This window comes from Melanerpes formicivorus, unplaced genomic scaffold (genome assembly GCF_026170545.1).
Source record: "Melanerpes formicivorus ecotype bairdi unplaced genomic scaffold, bMelFor1.0.p_v2 SCAF_17, whole genome shotgun sequence".
In the NCBI taxonomy this organism is placed as follows: domain Eukaryota; kingdom Metazoa; phylum Chordata; class Aves; order Piciformes; family Picidae; genus Melanerpes; species Melanerpes formicivorus.
In genome coordinates, this window is record NW_027142369.1 from 5,839,432 (window position 1) to 5,861,855 (window position 22,424).

General features: G+C 36.9%; 1 protein-coding gene across 3 annotated transcripts in view; it reads left to right on the forward strand.

Moving 5' to 3' along the window:
* DGLUCY (D-glutamate cyclase) overlaps nucleotides 1-22,424 on the forward strand; it is a 46,622-nt gene that overhangs the window by 17,403 nt on the left and 6,795 nt on the right. Inside the window, exons 1-12 of one of the 3 annotated variants that reach the window (XM_068148779.1) lie at nucleotides 1,759-1,797; nucleotides 2,681-2,792; nucleotides 5,716-5,869; nucleotides 6,556-6,754; nucleotides 8,279-8,429; nucleotides 10,084-10,206; nucleotides 12,391-12,588; nucleotides 14,916-15,176; nucleotides 15,520-15,619; nucleotides 17,295-17,443; nucleotides 20,682-20,801; nucleotides 22,200-22,351. In XM_068148779.1, the coding sequence (XP_068004880.1) occupies nucleotides 1,765-1,797; nucleotides 2,681-2,792; nucleotides 5,716-5,869; nucleotides 6,556-6,754; nucleotides 8,279-8,429; nucleotides 10,084-10,206; nucleotides 12,391-12,588; nucleotides 14,916-15,176; nucleotides 15,520-15,619; nucleotides 17,295-17,443; nucleotides 20,682-20,801; nucleotides 22,200-22,351 (1,752 nt within the window). In that variant the 5' untranslated portion in view covers nucleotides 1,759-1,764. Of the gene's footprint in view, nucleotides 1-1,758; nucleotides 1,798-2,680; nucleotides 2,793-5,715; nucleotides 5,870-6,555; nucleotides 6,755-8,278; nucleotides 8,430-10,083; nucleotides 10,207-12,390; nucleotides 12,589-14,915; nucleotides 15,177-15,519; nucleotides 15,620-17,294; nucleotides 17,444-20,681; nucleotides 20,802-22,199; nucleotides 22,352-22,424 lie in introns of those variants that run through there. The other 2 variants (XM_068148780.1, XM_068148781.1) reach the window with 2 other exon arrangements.

The window sequence follows — 22,424 nt, forward strand, 5'->3', positions numbered from 1 at the left end:
GCTAAGTATCTCCTAACAAAATTAAAGAAGTTGAAAAATCTCTGCAAGATGACAGATCCTGATAACTGATTAACAGCTGTACCAGACTGTTTAGTTTGAGTGCTATTTGAGGGCTCCATGGAGCCAGTCTATATACTTCATCAAGCATCCTGATGGGACAAAGGGGAAAAATTGCTGTAAGATCCAAGTTATCTTGGTGCTTCTCCCCTGTCATTCCAAACAAGCCATGGTCATGACTGTTCAAATTATTTTCTAGGAAGTCCTAGAGATAGTTGAGAAATCTAAACTTGATGATAGCCCCTAGCACAGGGACACAACATACTGCATAGAAACCAGCCTTTTTGGAGGAATTCAAATTGCAGAAGCTAGGTCTTGCTGTGAGGATCTAAGAGTTCTTATCACCTCTAAAAATTCAGCAGCTAATAAAGAAAAACAGCAGCATAATCTGTTACCGATATTGTATAGTCGATACAGTGGCCTAAAGCAATATGTTAATCCCATTGGGTTCTCCCTATAGTTTTATCAAATTATTACACAAAATTAGGTGATAGCAAATGGTCATAAAGTGAGTTTTATTTCTCCTTTGAATGAGAGGAATCTCTCTGCTTTTGTACAAAATTAATGCTTAAATTATTAACTTCCTAACATGAATATACCTTGCTTTGCAGCTAGGAGCTAGGTTCGCAGGTAAGGACCACAGGCCCAAGTGTTTCTATAAGGTGCTCACAGCCAACATTTTAGCTCTACTGACATTCACAGTCCTGCATCTTTTTAACCACTTGCCATCATATGAATGTAAAATTTCTAGGGCTCTAAATGCTTTGTTATAAAATCTTATAAAACTTCCACTTCTGCTACTGGGCACAAAGTTTATGAATTTAGCATCAAACCAGGGCTGAACCAGGCTGAAGACACCTTCTTTCCCAAACTAGCTTCCTGAATGTGTTTCAAATCCAAGCCAGCTAAGTAGTTCTTAATGCCATTGATCCTGTAGATAATTTAGATAGTTTCAAAGATGCTCAGCCAATTTTTTTTTTTTTTATTTGGATCACTGTATTTAATCTGAAACATCTTGAATGAGCAGTTCCAGACTGGTGTTTGAAATCCTCTTTACAGAACAATAATGTCTCTTAAAGTGCCACTTATAGGCCTGGATTAGAGCTCATCTACGTTTCTAAATCCAGTTTCTTGTTATCTTTAATGTGTGTGTTTGGAACCACTCCTGATTTTGTAATGAAGACCATACAGAGTGATAATGCAAAAGCAGAAAATATGAGAAGAGTTCGAAAGTATTACATTAGAACTCAGAAAAAAAAAAATCCAGCCTGATTTCTTTTGGCTGGCAATGTTATATAAAGAATTCAGAGCAAATAATATTTACAAAGCCTACTCCAAATTTCAGTGCACCTATCTTAACTTCTCAGTATTCTGTAAGTTTTGGGAAACATTTTAGATGAACAACCAATGATGGTAGTGTAATTTCAGTCAAAAACTTATCGCTGCTCTTATTTCAAGTTAGTTAATGAATGAATGAATGAATGTCTTAGATTATGCATTTTCACGAGAGTTTTTCACATACATTCCACTCCACTGTGAGAGCAAAATTTTGTACTGTTGTAGAGTACAAAAGCTGTGTGCCTTTAACAGAAAAGTTAACTTTTGTTAGAAGGTTGTAACCTCTCATTGTACATTAATTTACTGGCATCTTTTTTAAAAAGCAGCACAGCTTCTATCATTTATTATTTGTTATGAATGACAGCAAGAATGGCTTCTTCTGAATTAAGGGAAAACTTGGAGGTTGGTAATTTGATTACATGGAGAATAGTTCAATTTCTTTTCTTAAAAATTACCAAGGAAAAAATCATAAGCAGCAAAATTATTATTATGAGCTGTCTTTTACTTTTTCCTAATAATGTAATAAACTGGTTTTAGTTATTCAGTAGTTTAGGTTGAGTGGAAAATGGTGTGAATTTTGACTAGATTGCAGGAAAAAAAAATACCTTAAATCTCCAAAAGATGCAAAAAGAGTGGGATACAGATTATAATTAGGATTACTATCTCTGTTCTCATTCCAGATTGTATGATAAGTGACTTAAACATCTGCATGTGGGCTTTGCCAGTGGAAGAATAGCCACAGGGGTATTCACTTCTACATAATTAGTAACTGAGGAGTGCAATATATGTGGAATGTATTAAAATGACATTTTTGGAATGTAGTTCTCTCTTTACCATAAGGTTGCTTTGCTAATTGTCTAAAAGAATTTTGAACAGGGAAGTAGTACTACAGATTAGAGCTTGGTGGCTTAATCCATTTGTGCTTTTGCCGGTTTAGACTTACAAGGAATTTTGGAAAAGTGACTACTCTAGGAAATTAGTATTTGTCAGAGAGGAAATAAATCTCTTTCTTACATTACAGGCCAGCAAAACTTTGTGTTTTACCCTGAATGTTCAGGTGCCTGTCTCTGGTTATTTGTTGAAAGTTTCAGTTGCATTTAGTCATAAAATATCAGTAACCTTTTGACTTTGATCTGCCTTTCGGGTTATAGCTCAGGATTTCCTAGTGATAACAACTTTGATTTAACATGAGGAAGAGAGTTAAGCCAAGTTCTCCAGCAAATCAAATTTAAGGTGTTTAAAAAAAATAAATAAAATATGCAAAGTACACTTTATCTTTGTTAAGGTTGAGGAGATGTTTTTGACAAGAGGCTTGAAATCTCTCCTTCCCAATGTACTGAGAAGAATAATTCGATACAACAGACTCAGTATTAGTAATACTTCTGGAATGGCAGAAGGTAAGCAAACCTAACAGCTGTAAATGCAAAAGTGACTCCATTTTAGATTCATAGCTATCTGTTTTCTTAGCTTGTTTGTGAACGAATGTAGGAATATCTAAAGCACAGACGTAAAGCAGAAGAAAATGCTGTATTGACCTACCTTCTTAACTCACTTGGTTGTTTTTGAAATCACATTGTAAGCACCTAACACTGTTCTTAAATCATAAAGCTGCATCAGAGAAATTGTGTTGTCCTGCCTGTGTAAAGTACATGGACTTTATTTTCAGTGTTTGCAGTGCATCCCACAGTTCCTGGCTATGTTGCTTAGAAATTACAGATGCAGAAAACATTAGAAAAATATTTACCCAAATCTGGCTTTCTTGTATATGTTCTTATCACATTTGTAGTGTGATACTCATGTTCTTCACAGAGATCTTGCTTTACTTAGGGCATTGGCTACACTTTGGGGAAGAAATAGAGACGTAAAGCTACAGAAGTGTGTTTCTGCTTCATTTATTGCAGAATTTGGAAATTATTGACTCAACAAAATTGGGAATTATAAGAGGGAGAGGAAAAAGTAGTTCTATACTCAGATGCATGCTGGAAAATTTATTTGTCTTGCCTCTCATAGCTGAGAAAAGCAGAGAAGGATGTGTCATTGCTCTGATCAACTTTAAAATATAACCACATAACTAAAAATACTGTGGCAACTGTCTGATCAACAAAGATGTGTGTAGTAGCATTTCTATAATGGAAGGATATTAGGAGTAATTTTATATAATTGTAGTAAGTCTTGAAATTATTATTTTATTTTCTATTACTAAATTAGTGGAAAAATACTAATGGAAAACATATTATTGTGTTAATAATCTACAGCTTATCCCAAATGTATTTTTAACTGCCTGTATTACTGCAGTAATTTGAACATTTTTTTAAATTACAGTTTGCATACAAAACAAGTTCAGACTGTAGCCATGAGCATGTAGCTCTGTTCTGCAAAGACTGAACAAAAATTGGGTAATTGGAACTTCTCAGGAGTCCTGCCGTTATCTTATATTGTTGGGTGACATACAAGTAAAATAATTATTTCTTACTGTCCTCATTGTCATTCACTGGAGAAGTTAAAAGCTCTTTCTTCTGTGAACTGGGACATGAGTGTTGAATTAATGCATGGGCTGATCATCATGCCTAGCTTCACTAACACTGCTTGTGAGTATATCCATAATGATGGATACATAGTGCAATTATATACTTTAAAAGACATGGGAAAGGAAAAGTATCTTCCTCTATAGAAAAGTAATTTCCTCTATAATGAAAGTAAGGATAGAAAAAGAGCTTTTGGGAGGTGTAATAAGGTGGTCAAAGAGTTATAATGAAGCTGCCTGAGTTTACTGAATACCTGAAAGTTAGCTGCAGATTCAGTCTGTCAGCTGTGACTGGTATTTTAAATTCAGTGTTGTCTGAGTGGAATGCTCTGATTAAAACTGTAATTTTAAGAATTCATGAATATCACCAGCAAAGTAGAAAGTGCCTGTGGATTTCACATGGATGGCAAGGAATGAAGTTGAGGGGTAATTTAATGTAGTATTTTATTCAGTGGTAAATTTAATATGTTTATTTTAACAAAAATGTATTTCTGTCTTTAGCAAGAAACTGTTTCTGTATTTAGTAACTTTTTCTAGCAATAAAGTGAATTTCTGTGCTGAGTATTCCCCAGAGAGCAGTTTGTGGGCACATTTGGTATGCAAATACATGCTTACCTCAGCCTTTGCTTTGCATTTTTCCATCAGGAATAGAAATTTATCTTTTGGCTTCTCTGTTAGCTTTGGTCAAGAGTAAGATTTGGCTGATTTTGTACAACCTTTTGAGGCAGATCATTGATTCTATTAAATGACTGCCTCTTGGGTGACAGACTACTGTAATATTTGAGAAAGTAGGAGGTTCTATGCAGCCTTTTACTCTCTGTCTCCTATCAGACATGGCAATAACTTTTCAGGACAGTATTGATACAGGAGATAGAGACTGTAAATTGACAGGTTTATGCATCACAGACTAGTGGTACTTCAGATTTCCTCTCTGCATTTGAACAGTTGGCATTTACATGCAGGAAAATTAAAATGCCATTGCTATTAAGTGCTACTGTTTAGAAAATAAATTTTTGCTAAGTAAATTAATATGTTTTCTCTTCATTGATACTGCAGGAATGGTAATGTCTTTTGAAGCTATCACATGGCAGCAGTCAAAAACCTTTTAAATCAAAGTTAATTCCAAGTGAAGAAGATGTAACAGTTCTATTCATTCTAGGCTTTTAATTAGAAATATTAGAAATTACTGAGATTTGGTGTGATAGGCAAGAGTTTATTCCTGAGCTGTAATTATGTCTGTTAAATTGCAGCTCACAGTAAAATTCCATAGGCAACAAACTCTAAAGAATGAGCTACATAATAGCAAGATACCTGTAGTTTACTGTTGGACTGGCCATAATTTATAGCTTGATATTATATAAAAAATTAATTTAAACATTTTTTAAATGGTGTAAGTGTGGTATGCAATAGCCCCCTTTTTTTTTTGGCTCTGTGCAAACATTTACAAAGTAAAGCATATTCCTATAGAATACAAATTTCCCAGGTTAGGTAATAAATTACATTTATATGTAAATTTACACAAGTGTTTATTAGAGTAATTACGCTGTCTTCATATTCTAGTACTACCCATGCCTGTCAACTATTTTAGCTGTGAATGTCTTTACATACAGAGTGCCTCTAGTTATGATTTTAAAAACATTTCCAAAAGTTGTTCAATATAATGAATGAGTTCTTAATCCAACATTTCTTTCAGGTAGCGTATAATGTTTTGATATTATAGACCCTCTAAAGAAATACACGCATAAAAATTACTGTTTCACAAAGAGCTGAATCATTCCTACCTTCCAAAATTTCAGGGTATAAACAGGCCAATGTTGTGATTTTGCCCAAGTCCCTGGCTGATGACTTTGAGAAGTTTTGCCATGCAAATGATGGACCTCTGCCACTGCTGTACAGAAGTAAACCAGGTGACTGGAAATGCCCTTCTCTGAGTAGCGATTCTGATATCAGGTAACTACAGACAAATTCTGCTTGTCAAAGTTCTACAGTGAATGCTAGTGAGATTAGGAAGGTTTCAGAGAACAGTCTGCTTACGCTGATGTTAATTTTGAACAAGTTTCTTTTTCTTGGAATTACACCTTTGAATTAAAACTATCATGGTATAACAGCCTGATCATCTTGTTCTTGAGAAGCATGTTATGATAACACAGTATTACATGTATTTCTCTAGAGCAAAGGTGAATTTTTGTGCAATTTCTAAATACTTTGCAGTCTGAGATAGCAGAATTAAATAATGCAGTTTTACCCCTGTTGTGCATTTGGTGGTAATGCATGTATGGTTACTGCAGGGTATTTGTAGATTCTTTGAAATTTGAAACACTAAACACTAAAAACAAGTCTTAAAACAGCTCCCTGACTTTTGAAGCCCTGTACCAAGATATGTGGAAGGGACATTGACCTATAAAACCTAAAACATAATAAAAATCTAGCATTTTCTGTTTTCCGGACTTGTGTTTGTGCAAAATAAGGTGTTCTGGGTGGGAGTTGCATGTGTTTGTTTCATTGCTAGAAAGAAAATAACTGGATAGATTAGGCTGTATCTTGTGGTTTGATACTGAGTAAATATAAATTCAAACTATTCACCTTGTTTAAAAAAGAAAATATTATAAAGCTGTGACAACTTCTTATTTCACTAGAACTGACTGCCTGCAGTACAGAATATATGAGCATGGAGCTTGTACTGGATCACTGAAAAGTCTAAAGGAATATTCTCAACAACTTAAGGACATGGTGACTTTTTATATAGGCTGCAGCTTCTCTTTTGAAAAGGCATTCCAAAATGCTGGCATTCCCATAAGAAATGTTGAGCAAAAATGTAATGTAAGCATGTATAAGGTAAGCATATGCACACATGCATATTCTTTGTCATAACTTTGCCTTTGAATATTTGCCCGTATTCACAGCATGTGCATATACCCATTGTTCAAAATCTCATCCACCAGCACCCCAACATCCTTTTCTGCAGGGCTGCTTTCAATTTCATCATCCCCCAGCCTGTATTGATATTTAGAATTGCCCCAACCTAGGTGCAGGACTGAACACTTTGCTGAATTGGATTTTAGGAGATTATCCTCAGCCTACCTCTCCAGGTCTCTCTAGATGACATCCTGTCCTTCAGACTTAACAACTGCACCACTCAGCTTGGTAGCATCAGCAAATTTGCTGAGGATGCACTCAAACTGGCTGTCTGTATCATTGGTGAAGATATTGAACAGCACTGGTCCCAGTATGGACCTTTGAGAGATACCATTTATTGAGCTTGTTTATCTTGTGTACCTTGTGCCCATGTATATCTTGTTTAGGTTCAAATGCAATTTCGATATCAGACATGATGTTCTAAAAAGCCAGACTGCTTTTATGTCTGAGTAAAACAAGTGCTTCCACATCCCAGTTAGTGAGGATGATGACTTCCATACATTTTTTCTAGAGGCACAGAAGATTTTTTTTTATGTGTAGAAGAGCTATGTTACTTCTGTAGAGGTGGTACTGCCAGCATCAGGAATTCCTCTCTTAGGAGGACAGACTGAGGGAGTTGGGGCTGTTCAGTCTGCAGAAGAGAAGGCTCCAAGGAGGCCTAATTGTGGCCTTCTAGTATCTTAAGGGGACCTACAAGAAAGCTGGTGAGGGACTTTTTTAGGGTGTCAGGTAATGATAGGACTAGGGGAATGGGAAAAAAATAAAAATGGGTAGATTCAAATTGGATGTTAGGAAGAAGTTCTCCACCATGAGGGTGGTGAGACCCTGGAACGGGTTGCTCAGGGAGGTTGTAGAAGGCACATCTGTGGAGGTTTTTAAGGCCAGGTGGGATGTGGCTCTGGGCAATCTGATTTAGTATGAGGGGTCCCTGCCCATGTCAGGGTGGTTGGAATTAGATGATCCTTGAGACCCCTTCCAACCCTAAAAATTCTGTGATTCTAGGTTACAGAGCACTGTAGCTCCCCTCCCTTCCAACACAGTGAGTAGATTCAGACCAGTTAGATTTATTTCTGCATGATACTTCTTACTAGCTTTTTCCCTTTCCATATAGAGAGGGTATCATTGTTTTCTAACAATATTCAAAACATACTGACCTCATCAAACATATGCTATATCTACTGAAGCAACAAATGCGTAACTTTGAAAATTGTTGTGATCTGTGTGAAGAAGCTCAAGTGTAGAATGCCACACTCCTGCAGTGCTGGACCTTACCAAATCAAAACAATAAATTAATAAAGTAATTTACAATTATCTAAAATACATGTTACAATGCAGCCTATCTAAACTCAAGTACAGCATAAAGTTTTAGACTTATTTCTTCGAATACTTTATAACTATTATTCAATACTGTTGCTAACACCTTGGGTTCTTTTAAACTGCCAGACAGATGTGCCTTGCTGTACCATTTCTACTTTTTGCTGCAACCTAGTAGTCACAATGAGACCTATTCCTGAAAGCAAGGTGGGAGCAGCTGTACTATCAACATCTGAGTTGAAAGAAGCCCATGGAGCACCAGTTCACATAGGTGACCCTGGTTAGTGTGTTATTTTTTAACTTTACATGCTCTTTATATTTTAATATTTTTGTATTCTATAACTTTTATATTTTAATCCTTCAGTGGTCACAAACCTGAAAGGGGTTGGGTGGGGGGATTAGAATTGAAAAGAAGGTTTTGAGTGAGCTGAACACAGAATTCTTGGATGAAACATAGCTGTCTTCTGTAGATAAGTTAAGTTAGATGGCAGGGGTGGTTTTGGTAGAAAAGTGTAATCATGTTTTTCAAAAATGTATGCAATTTCATTTCTATGTGAGTACTTTCTTACTGTCAGAGAAAGTGACAGGGTAGCAATGACTGACAGCATGAGGAGATGTATGTGTGGATGTATTTTGTGTCTTAACAGATGACTGTGAAAGGAAATACTGCATTATCTTTAAAAATAGTAAAATAGAATGCATTAAACACAACACTTAAGACAGAATAAATAAACCCCAGCACAAGTAAGTATATGCCTATTCTTTGTGGGAGAAAACAAGCAAAAAACCCAGGAAACTGTTTGGGAAGAATCAAAACCAAACAAACACCTGGGAGATGAAGATAGATTGCAATTCACAACTGAAAAAATAAGAGTAAAACCAAAAAAAATCAAAACAAACAACAAAACTTTCCTTCTGCTGAGAGAAATTTATGAATCAGTAGTCTCATAAGCCACATACACAGAAAGATCATGTTGAAGAGCATGGAAGGAGATGTCACTAATTAACATTAGACCCCAGTAATATATTTCCTCAGATTTGAACATTCAGATTAAATAAGTCATTACTTCCATAGATTCATAGAATGGTTTAGGTTGGAAGGGACCTTAAAGATCATCTAGTTCCAAGCCCCGTGCCATGGTCACCATTGTGACCAGCTCTCGATTCTCCTTTTGGAGAGGCCACACATCATCCCTAGATGCCTTTTTGTCCCTGATGTACCATTTTGAGTAGATCAACAGGATGATTGTGCAAGTATATTTTTTTTAAAAAACATAAAAGATTAATTATTACATATATAGACCATATACATTAATTCTAGAAAAGACTGTAGTATATTAAAGCAGCTAAAGAGCTTAAAACCAAGGGAAGAGAGCAAGTGCTTAGAATGACCCAGAATATTAAAAGTAGGTGTTATAATAAAGCAAAACACTATTTTTGAAAGCTGGATAAGAGTGAGATGTAGCTATCTAACCCAGAGAGGTTAAAGAGTGGTTGCTCATTTCTCTGAAGCTGAAGAATGTAAGAAGCTAAAGCACTAGCAAACATGTCTTAGAAAGAGCCCATTTTGCATTGCAGTAGTTTTCCTGTTTGCCAGGGTTATGAATACAATTCTACTCTTGATAGACTTAGAATATCTTGGAGACTCAGCATGCATGTCTAGCTTCCCTTTTGTTACAAAAAGAAAGTGAATACATTTTAATTGAAAATCAGTTTACTGATACTGATATACAAAAAGGGAAAACAAATCAGCTCAGGTTCTAGGGATGCGCACTCAAAAGCAAACTAAATACACTATTTCAGTGCCACTATTGCAATCTTATCTCTGTGTTGCTGAATACTGTTTAGGGTCCACACACCACCACCCCACATATGCTTTGCTGGATTAGCTATTGTTTGGAATCTCACATGATCTAATTTTTTATCAATTCTAGGTCTGCTGGGAATACAAGACCTTTCCAAACCAAACTATGGAGATCCAGTTCGCCTCCACCCTGGTGATATTCCAGTGTTTTGGGCCTGTGGAGTGACAGGAGTAGAAGCAGTTGTCAACAGCAGTATTTATTATGTTTGGAGACCCTCTTTAAATTATAATTATCCTTCATTCTCTTTTTCTCTCTCTCTTCATTTTTTTGATGTGGACTGAATGAGTTAGCTGATTAGCAGGCTTGATTTAGGGTGAGCTAAAAATACCCCCAAACAAGAACAAATATTCTGAAATACAGGTCTACCTTAAAAGGAAGCTTTTACTGAAGTTTCATTACTTTTTTTCTTTGAGTATTTTAAAGGCAGAAACCTAAAGCTATGGCAGCATCAAAGCATCTTTTAAAGTCATTACTGAAAACTAGAAGCTTAAAAGGCATTCATTTATAATCTCCTTCCTTTAAAATTATTATTTTATGTTACACTGCAGTAAAATAATAAGGAGGGGTGGGGGGGCGAGGTCACAAAAGCGCTAGCAGCTGTACAAAATGTTGTCAAGAGCTAGCAACTTGATTGTCCTGGAAAGGAGTTCATAATTGTCCAATGAAGTTTTGAGTTTTTAGGTTTTGTTCTGAAATGAAGTGAATGTGACACACTTTACATAAATGCTTTCTTCTCTGCACAGCACTGTCTTGCATTTTATCCAGTCACTTTTAAAGGCATAAGCGCAAAGGGCAAGGAAACACATCTAAACTGTAGTGACAGCCTGCTCTATATCACCAGTGTGGAATGAAATCTCTATTTTTGTTCTTACTAAAAAAGAAGCTTAATAATTACAGGCAATATAATTGTGAGAGCCTTGGGAGGTCATCTGCTTCGTCCTTTTCTCCTTGCAGGATCTGCTACTTCCTTGTGGTTCCTTACAAATGTTTATCTAAACTGCTCTCGACATCTGCTGTAAACATGTTTAGCATTAGGAGCAGAGAGGTTTTTAAATTTCTTACATGCAATCTCTTTTTACTCCAGTCCTACATCAAAGATGAAAGTCCTGCTCTTTCCTGTGGTCTCCTGCAGATCTATTCATTTTTCTCATGTATCTTTGTTGCAGGGAAAGGAGAGGAAAAAATTTGCAAGCCTGTTTACAATCAGCTGCCCAAAGCAGCTCTCTGTCCTGCCTTTACCTGTAACAAGTTTTTACTTTTGTTCATTTCTCCATTTTCTGCATTAAACCCAGCTGTCATTAATGAATTTCAGGAACTTTTGAACAGTTTATATCTTTCTGTGCTCCTTTCTCAGCTAGGTATTTAAAAATTCTGCCATACCACCAGTACCTATACTTCAGGTGAATCTGCTAGCTTTTCACATAAAATGTTGTCTACTCACATGGTGTGGAGAGGTGCATTAAATCTCAACAACCATGCTCTCCAACTGCTCTTAATCTACTAGCCGTAGACTCCCAACAAATCTAGCACAGACCAAGTACATATGTACTTATTAAAGAAATATCTCCTCCCTTTTCACTGTCCTAACAAAATAAAGCTTTGCTGTTTAAGTATACCAGTTGTGATTTCTCCAACAACATATCAATTTTGCCAAATCCATTGTAATCTAGATCAAGACTTTTGGAAATAGATGGCAAATATTTTCAGTTTAGGAAGCTACTGTGCTGCCAGGTCTGTATGTGTTTATTGTTCACCAGGGTTTTAGGTGCTGCTCAGATTCCATTTCCTAAAGCTTATTGACCACTTTTTGCCATTATTCCTTGCCAGTTTATAGGTCTCCTACCTAGGTTGGCAAGACACTGCAGAGATGCTAGTCTCCAATTTTCTTAATCTGATAAAGGACTGCTCCTAGTGAACAGTTGACATTTTGTCATAGTGTTACAAGACTATTCAAAGGCATAGTATAGCTTCCAGCAGCACTCTAGAACCTAGAAAATTAATGTTACAGACACAGTATCACCAGATCAGCATGCAAACTTAAGCATTAACTTGTTGTTATGTCAATGCACTAGTTTCTTTATGCATGTCAAACTCATTTTTTCAGGCTTCCCTGTTCCTGATAGACATCCTTAGTAGGTACCAGTGTTAAGTTCCTAAGTTGCCTCAAACTGGATCTCAACTACCTATGTGAGCTTTCTAAAAGTGAGAACATTTCTTTCCCAAAGTGCATTAGTTGCTGCAATGTAACTTAAAATATCACCTATTTTTATGATACAAGTATCCTTAGACGGGGACTCTGTGTTGTTAAATAGCTTTTTGCAACTTTATATTACAATAAGATCATGTTTAATTTAAGTTTTTTTTCACCCATTTTAGGACCTCCATTAGCTTTTACTCACTCTCCTGGCTGTATGTTCATTACTGACCTAAAGAATGACAATGCCACAGTCACGTCTTCAAGAGAGGTTCCACAAGTCCACTGCATTTCTCAAAGTCCTCTGCATTACAGCATTGTGTCAGCAGAAGCAGCCCAAAAGATAAAGACTCTGGAGACCCTAATTGGAATAGATCCAGGTAAAACCAGAAACCCTCTTTTCTTAGTGGACTTCTTGTAAGGTAGATATGACCTATCCTGCTTTTTAAGATATTCATACAGTTCAAGAACACCAGAAGAATCTAAAGGCAAGTTTAAGATTTTTTTCTAAATGTTGTGGAATACATTGTGTTTCTATAACAAGTTCTTAACTTTTCTATCACCGTGCTTCATACCAGAGTCTGCTCAAAACCATTCAATCTTACGGGTAACGGAATATCTGACCTTGATGGCTGTATGCCCTCAGAGTACAGAGAAGCATCAATGTTTGCAGCAGGCTGGAGAGTCCACAGAGAATAAGAACTGTTACTGAATAAAACTGAAAATGCTGTGTAAAGTACAGGGCACCCCAACATGCTGGCAACAGCTACATGGGTGTTCACTGCTAAGTAAATAGCACATTTCTTTCAGTGTATTCATGGCTATGACACTCCTATCAGAAAATTCTAGTAGTTGCGTGTCCTTTTCAAACATCCTTCTCTGATGGGTGGAATTACAGCAGGTTCTGCTGAGATACTCATCACTGAGCTGTTGTGTGATGGACCAAAGTCACCTGATCATCACAGAAGGGTGGCCAGCAGGGCTGCATGTGTGCCCAAGGAAGATGAGAAAGAAACAAGGGCGAACTGAACAGTGCAGTCTTCCTTGAAATTCACACTGAGTTAGTACCCGCTGTCTGCTGTAAATTCTGATCTCAGTTTCCCATAAATTTTCTGAAATCCTCTGTAGGCAGTGGTGGAAAACAGCTTACGCCCAGCTCTCCCAATCTCCGGGTTTGGGCTGTGTGCATATGTTTGGGTCTGTTTATTTTTACTCACAAGGCCTCTCCTTTTCCCACTCTCTGGAGTTCAGCTTGGCACAATGCCATGCTCTGCAGAATTACAGGACCTAACTTAGGAGTTAGTTCCTTTTATTGCTATAAGAGATCACAGTACTTCAGTTAATATATCCCACTTCTCAGAGGTTAATATTCCCTGCATCTGTTACTTAAGTTTTGTTCAGAACTTTTTTCTGTGATCACTCTCTGTATATTGTTTGTATGTTATGTAGGAGAAGTAGAGGGAGAAATGGCAAGGTGGAAATTTATGAGAGAAGAAGAGAAAATGTTGGGGAGAAGGTGAGAAAGATGAAGGTGTGAGCAAGCTAGAAAACAATACTGAGGATTTACCTCTCTAACAGCCAGTGAACATTGGCACATAATGCTGGTATTCATGGTTTTCAGGAGTGCTAGCAGATTGAAAGGACTGTACTGTGAATTTGTGTTTCCAAATGCCAAGGAAAAGAAAGTGGATAGGAAGTGTCTGAACAGTGAAAGGCATACACAGATAAACCAGTGTTGCCTCTTTAGGGACTGACCCATAGAAGGGGCATCTGTTAATATTCACCTGTTCCTCAAGGTTAGATAACAAGGTTTCCTACTACCTCAAGTGTTACATCTTTTAGCAGTCACTGGGATACCACTGTATGAACTAAGTTTATCAAGTCTCTTGGTAACTTACAATGTCTCTGAAACTTCACTTCAATGATTAATAATTTCTTTTAGTGGAACTTATTTGTGAATTAGCTCTTCTCTAAGGGCATCAAGTAAAAGAGACACAAAGGACCATCTTACTCGTCTGAAGCCTGCATCAAAACTTCTGTAGTATTTGGGATGCTTGAGTTGCAATCTAGCTTCAGTAGCTAGATATGGCTTAGCATGACTTTCATAACGGATCAGAAGGCCAAAGAAAAGGTTACAATATGCAATAAGCTCTTAGGAATAGAAAATACAATAGAATGGAATTAACCAGGTTAGAAAAGACCTTTGAGATCATCAAGTCCAACCCATCACCCAACACCATACAATCAACTAAACCATGGCACCAAGTGCCTCATCCAGTCTCCTCTTAAACACCTCCAGTGATGGTGACTCCACCACCTCCCTGGGCAGCCCATTCCAATGGGCAATCACTCTTTCTGTAAAGAACTTCTTCCTAACATCCAGCCTAAACCTCCCCTGGTGCAGCTTGAGGCTGTGTCCTCTTGTTCTGTAGAAGAGCTAGGTGTAGGACTTTTAAAAATGCGGTTAACTGAAATTCTTAACCTGGAAGCATAGCCCCTTATCTTTGTTACTCACATCCTACACCTTACTAGGTTTCCTGAGGAAATTACCCCAATTCCTGCCTCTTTTTTTTCTTTTTTTTTTTTCTTTTTTTTTTTTTTTTGTTAATGCATTTTATGACATTAAAGTATGCAGGTTCACACACTCGTCAGTTCCAAAAGGAGAATACATTAAAATGTACTGCTCTCTTTAAAACCACGTCTGTAGGAGACCGAGGTATAATTCATCTCCTTCGCCAGGACGAGCTGCTGAAGGCTTGCCTGTCCATGTCTCATGCTCAGTCAGTGCTGATAACAACTGGATTTCCTACCCACTTCACTCACGAACCACCGGAAGAGAACGACGGGCCCCCGGGAGCCCTTGCTATTGCAGCTATGTTGCAGGCCTTGGAGAAAGAGGTTGCCATAGTAACAGACCAGAGAGCCATGAATCTGAACAAAAAGATTATCGAAGAGGCTGTTCAAATAGGTAAGACACCGTTTTTAACTTGCTAGTTTGAGCCAGGGTTTGCTTCAGTTAATCTCACTGTCACTTAGTAGAGGAATTTCTATTTTTTTGTTGGTCTGGAAAGTGAACCAGAGTTCATCCTCTGAGCTCTGATCAGCACTGCTATGATGACACTGTTAAACCTAGCTAGCTTCAAGTCAATGCTTACATGTCTGGGTTTTGATTCTGTATTAACTATTTGTGACAAATTCTGTATGTCTGGGGGTTTTTGTGGTTTGTTTTGTTTGGTTGTTTTTTAAGCTTCTCAAGCACATATCAAGAAGAAAGGTACACAGTATCTGAATTGTATTTTGCTTTCCCATAGGTATCCTGAAGAAACCCATCCCTCTGTTGAGTTATCAAAGGGAAAGTGCTGATTCAGCTTTAACATTTTTGTGTGAGAATGGGAATCCTGGAAAACCTAGGTATGTGTATTCAACTCCTGAGAAGGGGTCACACCTCTGCTGTGTAGAGTTATAACAAAAATAATGACCATTATCTAAGAAGGTACAGTGGCTGCCAGTAAATTCTTCAGACTTGGGATGAACAAAACAAACTTTGAAGCCAAACACTGGTATTGGATCACACCAAGTACAGAATTCCATGTTATTCTGCAGTCATGCATTTCTGGAGCCCAAAAGGAACAATGATACTTTGTATTTCAATAAATACAAACATTTCTAGAAGGTTTTTCAGTTATTATTCCATTGATAGAGATATACACATGCAATATAAATCTATCATTTTACCTATTTTAAAATCAGTGAGAAAATCAGAAAGGGGAAGTATTACATCAGAATTAGTAAAGGAAACAGGAAAAGAATTTTGGAGCATGTTCACTTTCCAGAACTTTGCCTCCAATCTGACAACTGGAGAATCTGATTGGATTTAATAAAACATGTGCTTGCAATAATTGTCTTTAGGAAGAACTGTAGATGTATGCATGCACTTCTCAATTCAGCTGCTTGTGTATGCTTTTCTGAGTATACAGAGTTGGGAAAGCCGTACAAGGTGTGTGATTTGCTAACTAGCTGCACATATATTTCATTACCTAGCAGGCAACTTACCTTTCCTTTAACTAGGCATAAATTGTTCATTCTTATTGATCTTTCCTTGTAAAGCATTTTAATGTCATCGTTGCTTTTGGTTTGTTCTGTTTACTAAGACATTCTTTCCTCCTGGTTTTTGCTTCATCAGCTTATTCAGTTCACATTTCTTTCCCCAGGCCAGTGGAAAGAATGCTGTAATAATATGCATGATACTGTCATAATTTTTAATGTGTTGTTTTAAACTAAATTAGTATTGTTTTAAAAATGCATTTTGTAGCTGTGCAAAACATAGTTACAACCAGTTTCTATTTCACAGCCCCGAAAAGCTAAAATAAATATTAACTTAAAGCAGACAACTAACCTGCTTAAGGTCTCTGGAGTCACTGTAGATACCTGCCCACAGAAACATGAAGTAATTCAGTAAAACTGGAGAAACAGAAATAAAATAATTCAAATCTAGCATAGAGTACTGTGTACTAAAATTCTCCCTAAAACAGAGGTCATCTGCAGTACATCTGTCTCCTTTCATAACTAGCAAGATATTCATAGACATAGAACCCAAACCCCACAAATCTAAAGACCCAAACCAAAAAACTCTTCAGAAACAAATGTTTGCTAAACACTGTACTTTAAGCAGAGACTATACACGCACTGACAAGGATTTAGGTTATCATTAATTTGCCACTTTTTTGTTTTCTTTGAAAACCCAGAGAGTAATGTCTTACATAATATTAAGTATTTTAACATGAAACAGAGCAAGGCCTGGTGACTAATGCAAAAGACTGAGAGATTTATCTCAGGAACTTACCCATTTCTTAGTGGTAAATGTAGAATGAGGCAGTTGCACTAAAGGTATAAAGAAACTGACTAACATTTGAAAATAGACTGTAGAGAACTACATTCAGAAATAACAGTTATCCAAGTTTTACTTTCAGTCCCAAATGTCATAAAATAGGACCAAGCACAAGAGGAGGAGCAGCCAACCGGAGAGTTTAAGTGAGAATCACAGCTGTGACTCCTCTTTTCTGTTTTACCACATGTCTCTGACCAGATTTGATCACCTGGTAGCAATAGAGCGTGCTGGGATGGCTGCTGATGGCAATTATTACAATGCCAGGAAAGTTAACATTAAACATCTCGTTGATCCCATAGATGAACTATTTTTAGCTGCACAAACCATTCCAGGAGTCACAACAACAGGTATGTGTGTGTTTGTGTTATATTTTCAGAAGCCACAGAAGCACCGAACAGGAACTCTTACTTAAAGTGAAAGGAAGGAGGAGGCAAGTGCTGAATAACTGCTTGCAGGCTACAGCTGTCTGTTTTGATTGAATTTAAAGAGACCATGGCTGAAGAAAAATTACAAGTTTCTATTGAAAGGTTCTTACAGATGAAAAAAGTGAAGGAGCTGATTTCAAAGATAAAGTTATTATTTATTTAAAGATAAAAATGCAAGCCCAGATGTAGCTATTGTCTATACATCAGTGTGCATACATAAACTTCTCTAAGTGTGGGTTTTGACACTGACTTTATTCTGCTTTTTTTGTGTGAAAGACAGCATAGAAAGCAAATGACTGTTGAATTTCCATTCATTACTCGTATTATTCCATTCAGATTATCCATTACAAATTAAAATACTATAGCTATTGTTATTTTTACACCTCTACTAAAACAGCAGTCTGGATAGAATCTTAGTTTAGCTTGTCTCTTAGCAGTGCTTTTTCTTGAACTGGGGTTGCATGTTTGCATCTACTGTAATAGTTGCTTCTCCAACTAAATATACACATACAGTAATAATCTTTGAGTACACTGACCTTCATGACAAAAATACATTAGCTTTGACAGATACATCTTGTAAGAATGCTTTTAGCAACATAGTGCTCCTCTCTCTTGTTGATAGTCTTTTTTTCCTGAAAACTTCATTGTATCATCTGGTTTTGAAAAAATATATCAAAATCAAGGTGTATATATGAAGTGTAGTACAACATCCTTGCACAGTTAAATGCCTCCTGCTGCACCGTGTTGCCCAAAACACAGTTGGGAGATATGTAATTCATACAAATATTAGAAACAAAATTAGAAATGTGTCACAAAAATAGAAATAAGTACCCATAGCAGGCTGATTACAGTCACATCAAAAGTTATCTGCTGAGCTGTCTTTTTTATTTCTTCTAGCGCTGTGCACTCACTCCACAAAAGATGTTACTGAAACCACATGCTGGGTTTTTTTTTAGCTGTCATACAATTGACATAACTAGATGCTATTTATATGGGAGCTAATGAAAAGCTTTCCAAAGCAATGCATAAAATAAATGAGGTCACACTTGTTGTGCTTTCTACAAATGCTTTTTAGCACAGAAGACTGACATTTCCTGCATTTTTTTTCATGAAAGTAGTTTCAGGAACCAATGCAGTCAGTGAAAACTTGCATGGAGAGTACAACAGAACTATTTTTCCTCTTCCTGGAAAGCACTCAGGCCTTTAGGAGAGGAGGATTCATCTTGTCTATTTTCAGACATCTATATTTGAAATGTCTGCCTTGGGGTGACATGACTTGAATGTTTCTCTCTGGTGACTTTAAAAGAAGCATAGCCGACTGGCTCATGTGTGGACGGCTGTGTTTTGTCAGGTGACTCTCATGGTGGAAATCTACAGTAAAATGTAGTCCTCTGCCAATATGTAGAGGAAGAAGACAATAGATGGTGCAAGAAAATTTTCAGTGAGGTGTTCTTTTCTTCCCAGTGTAATACTGATAGGATCCATCTACAACAGAGATCTATTAACTGCATAACCAGAACATCAGCAAAGACAAGGAAAAGCAAAGCAAGGCTGACAGGGAAAAGAACCCAAAAACAATCAAGCAAGGATTAGTATCTTTTCATTAAATAAACTGTTGATAATCATTGAAGGACAAGAATTCATTTTAGCCTTTTTAAATAATATTAAGAGCAAAATTTTGTATTTTGAATGTAAGAAAAGTCAAAATGCTGTGTGGGTTGTTCCAAGAGAGTAGGGACCACTGTATTTTTGTATGATGAGAGGCATCGTGGTTGTCACTGCCTAGTTGAAAAGTGCTACCAACAAACAGGTTTTAGAAGCACCATTAAGTCTCAACACCTAAATATATGTGAGCAGGTTATTAAAGCAGCTAAGAAAAAAGGTTAGCCTTTCCATGGTAAATGCTTTTATGTCAGTTTTATGTCATTCAGTTACACTCTCTTTGACTATATAAACTTCAGGAGGTAAATAACTGATGCTGAGAAACAACTTTCAATGTCACTTAAGGAAGAAATTTGCTACAGGCTTATATGAGATGTTTATGCAGTTACTAAAGTGTTAGATTTATCCATTTGGAGGGTTGAAACGCAGATTATAAATATTGTAATTTCTCTCCTGTAGCACACGCTATTCATTAAAGCTCAGTCACATTTCAAATTCAGATACAGTATGATGCAGTGAGGAGTTGAAGCTCTTTGCTGTTCTGTTTCACAGACATTGACTAGGTTTTTCTCTATAAAGTCTTCAAACTGACAGCTTTAGACTAACTGGTGAGAAATATCAATTTCCATGTAAATGAATGGAATTTTTGTGGTTCTGATGTTATTTTTGAATGCTATCTAGAGGTACTACCCAGTTTTCATGTAACCATCTAGTTTATGTGTTGCACTCATCTCCAAATCTCTGAATGATATGTAACAATTTTATGTCCCAAACACAGAATTGTCTAGAATTTTCCTGAAATTACATAGGTGCCACTGATCAAGGCCAAAAATCAAGGCCTAACACCCTGAAAAAAAATGAGCACATTTAAAAAAAAAAAAAAAAAAGAAGAAGCTGCATAAATTACTAGAAAAAAAATTAAAAATTGATAGTACACAGTGTTGGGCTCTTCGAACATGGTGGCACAATGATCTGTATGAAACAACCAGTACACTAAGCCCTACTTCTGCCAAAGTGCTTATGTATATATTCGCTTCTCTTTCAGCAATAATTGCTAATTTTAATCTCTCTTCTTAATTAAAGCTTTTAACATAACAAAGTTTTCTGTGCTTGCTTTATTGTAGACTCACAGGATAATTTCTCATGTTCATTTCTTTTGTGTCGTCTTTATTTCTGCTAATGTAATTATGATCATGCATTCTGTCTTAATTCTGTCTGCAGTTCATGAGACCTTGATGGTTTTGATTTCTTTGGCTGCACCAATACTGCATATATTGCATATATACACCTACAAGCTGACATGTGATAGGTGATGCTTTCAGCTATTGCATTCACAGTCTTCTGGTTGTAGACACTTTTGATGCAAAAGAATAAATTGTCTCACATGGAGCTATGAACTGTTATAGCATCTCATGGGAAGACACTGGATGCTTCCTAAATGGATGGTTAGTTATATGTTGGGCTCGTACTGATTTAGACTTTTTCTCTTTTAATAAAGGTGTTGGAGATGGAGGAAATGAATTAGGAATGGGCAAAGTAAAAGATGCTGTAAAGAAGCACATAAAAAATGGAGATGTTATAGCTTGTGATGTTGAAGCTGATTTTACTATTGTAGCTGGTAAGGAATTTTTTTTTTTGAGGGGGTGGGAGCACTGTTGACTTTTGAAAATAGAACTGAGAAGAAAACATTTGTCTTTCCAATATATTGGCCCTTTCTTTGTACAAGCAAGCAAACAGGTCTGTCTCTGGACTGCATCAAATTTTCTGCATAGTTAAGTAGCAAGAGCTCCAGCAGGAACGTCAGAAAACTGAAGATGTGTTGTGAAGGAAGTGCATTTAATTGGAAATAGTTGGGCAAATCCTGAATACCCGTGGAGTATCACATCTTAAATAAAATAACAAGGAAGACTGCAGAATAGATCTATGTGGGAATTGTCTATGCACATACAAATTTTCACTATAATAGAAGTTGAATGCTATAGTTAAAATTCTCTTCCACCAAAACATCTTAAGCAGCACAAAATAAAATTTGCAGTGAGTGAGAGTGTGGTGGTAATTAAATATTTCTTATGGCTATATGTACCTAGGAGGGCTGCTTGGGCAATTTGGTGATTTTTGGTTTTGTTTTCCCTTCAAAAGCAACTGACCCTGCAAAGCAAAGTGAGGTGGAGTTTTGGACATGTTTAAGTGTGGAAACCTACATGCACTAAAACAACTTCAGAGTTTTTAAAAAAGATACTATTCTGTGTCTCTGGAAAAGGTATCAGGCAGCGGAGATTGATACCTTCTCACAGCAAGTTTCAGTTCTAACAATCTCCAATGCAGTCTTGACAGACAAGCTGTCAAACCAGAACATGGACTGATCTGATAACAGCCTACAGAAAATTTATGGATATTGACTACATTAGATTGGGTGTGTGATGGTGAAGGGGTTTGTATGATACTTACATCGAGGACGCTTATCAGGACACAGTTCATTTCGCTGTGGCTTCACATCTAATAAACCAGCTGAACTCTTTAATACATCATCATTTGTGACCAAAAAGGGGTTCTGCAGAATGGAACAGCATTCCTTTATAAGATCTGACAACAATTTGCCTGGTTTAGGATACTTTATACATTTTTTTTTGCCTCTGTGTGCTTAAAAGCAAAAGACAGTGGGCTGTAGCACAGCTCCTCACGGTTTGTGGACTTCATATTAAGCCAAGCTGAACTGTGCTACAGAAGGTGCCCACTGAGTCTTTGTTTTGTTGCAAAGAAAAGCCACAAACTAAGCTAGATGAAAACTTGCAGACGTACTACTGAGCACACTATAGTATGTGAAGCAATTCTGTATTTCTGAAACAAATATTCCAAATTCATAGCAATAGTTAATTCATATCCACATTCCATTTCACCCTCAATACTTGAGACTCAGTTGTACATGCCCAGTGACACGTGCAGGTTAGGAATCTTTGCAGTAAGTTTGTTGGGGTTTTTTCTTACACTTTGATTTCATGGTGACGTTCTTTTGCAGGAGTCTCTAACTGGGGAGGTTATGCCATTGCTTGTGCTCTGTATATCCTCAACACTTGTGAAATACATGACCGCTATCTGAGGAAAGCTGTTGGATTTCCACAGTTATCTAAGAGGACGATCTGGCTTTCAGCACTTCCCTCCGTTGCCAAGGTAAACTCCATAGGGCTAAAGAGTTTAAGGAGTTTGCTCATGACATGCAGGTGGAATCAGCTGCCAACTGCTA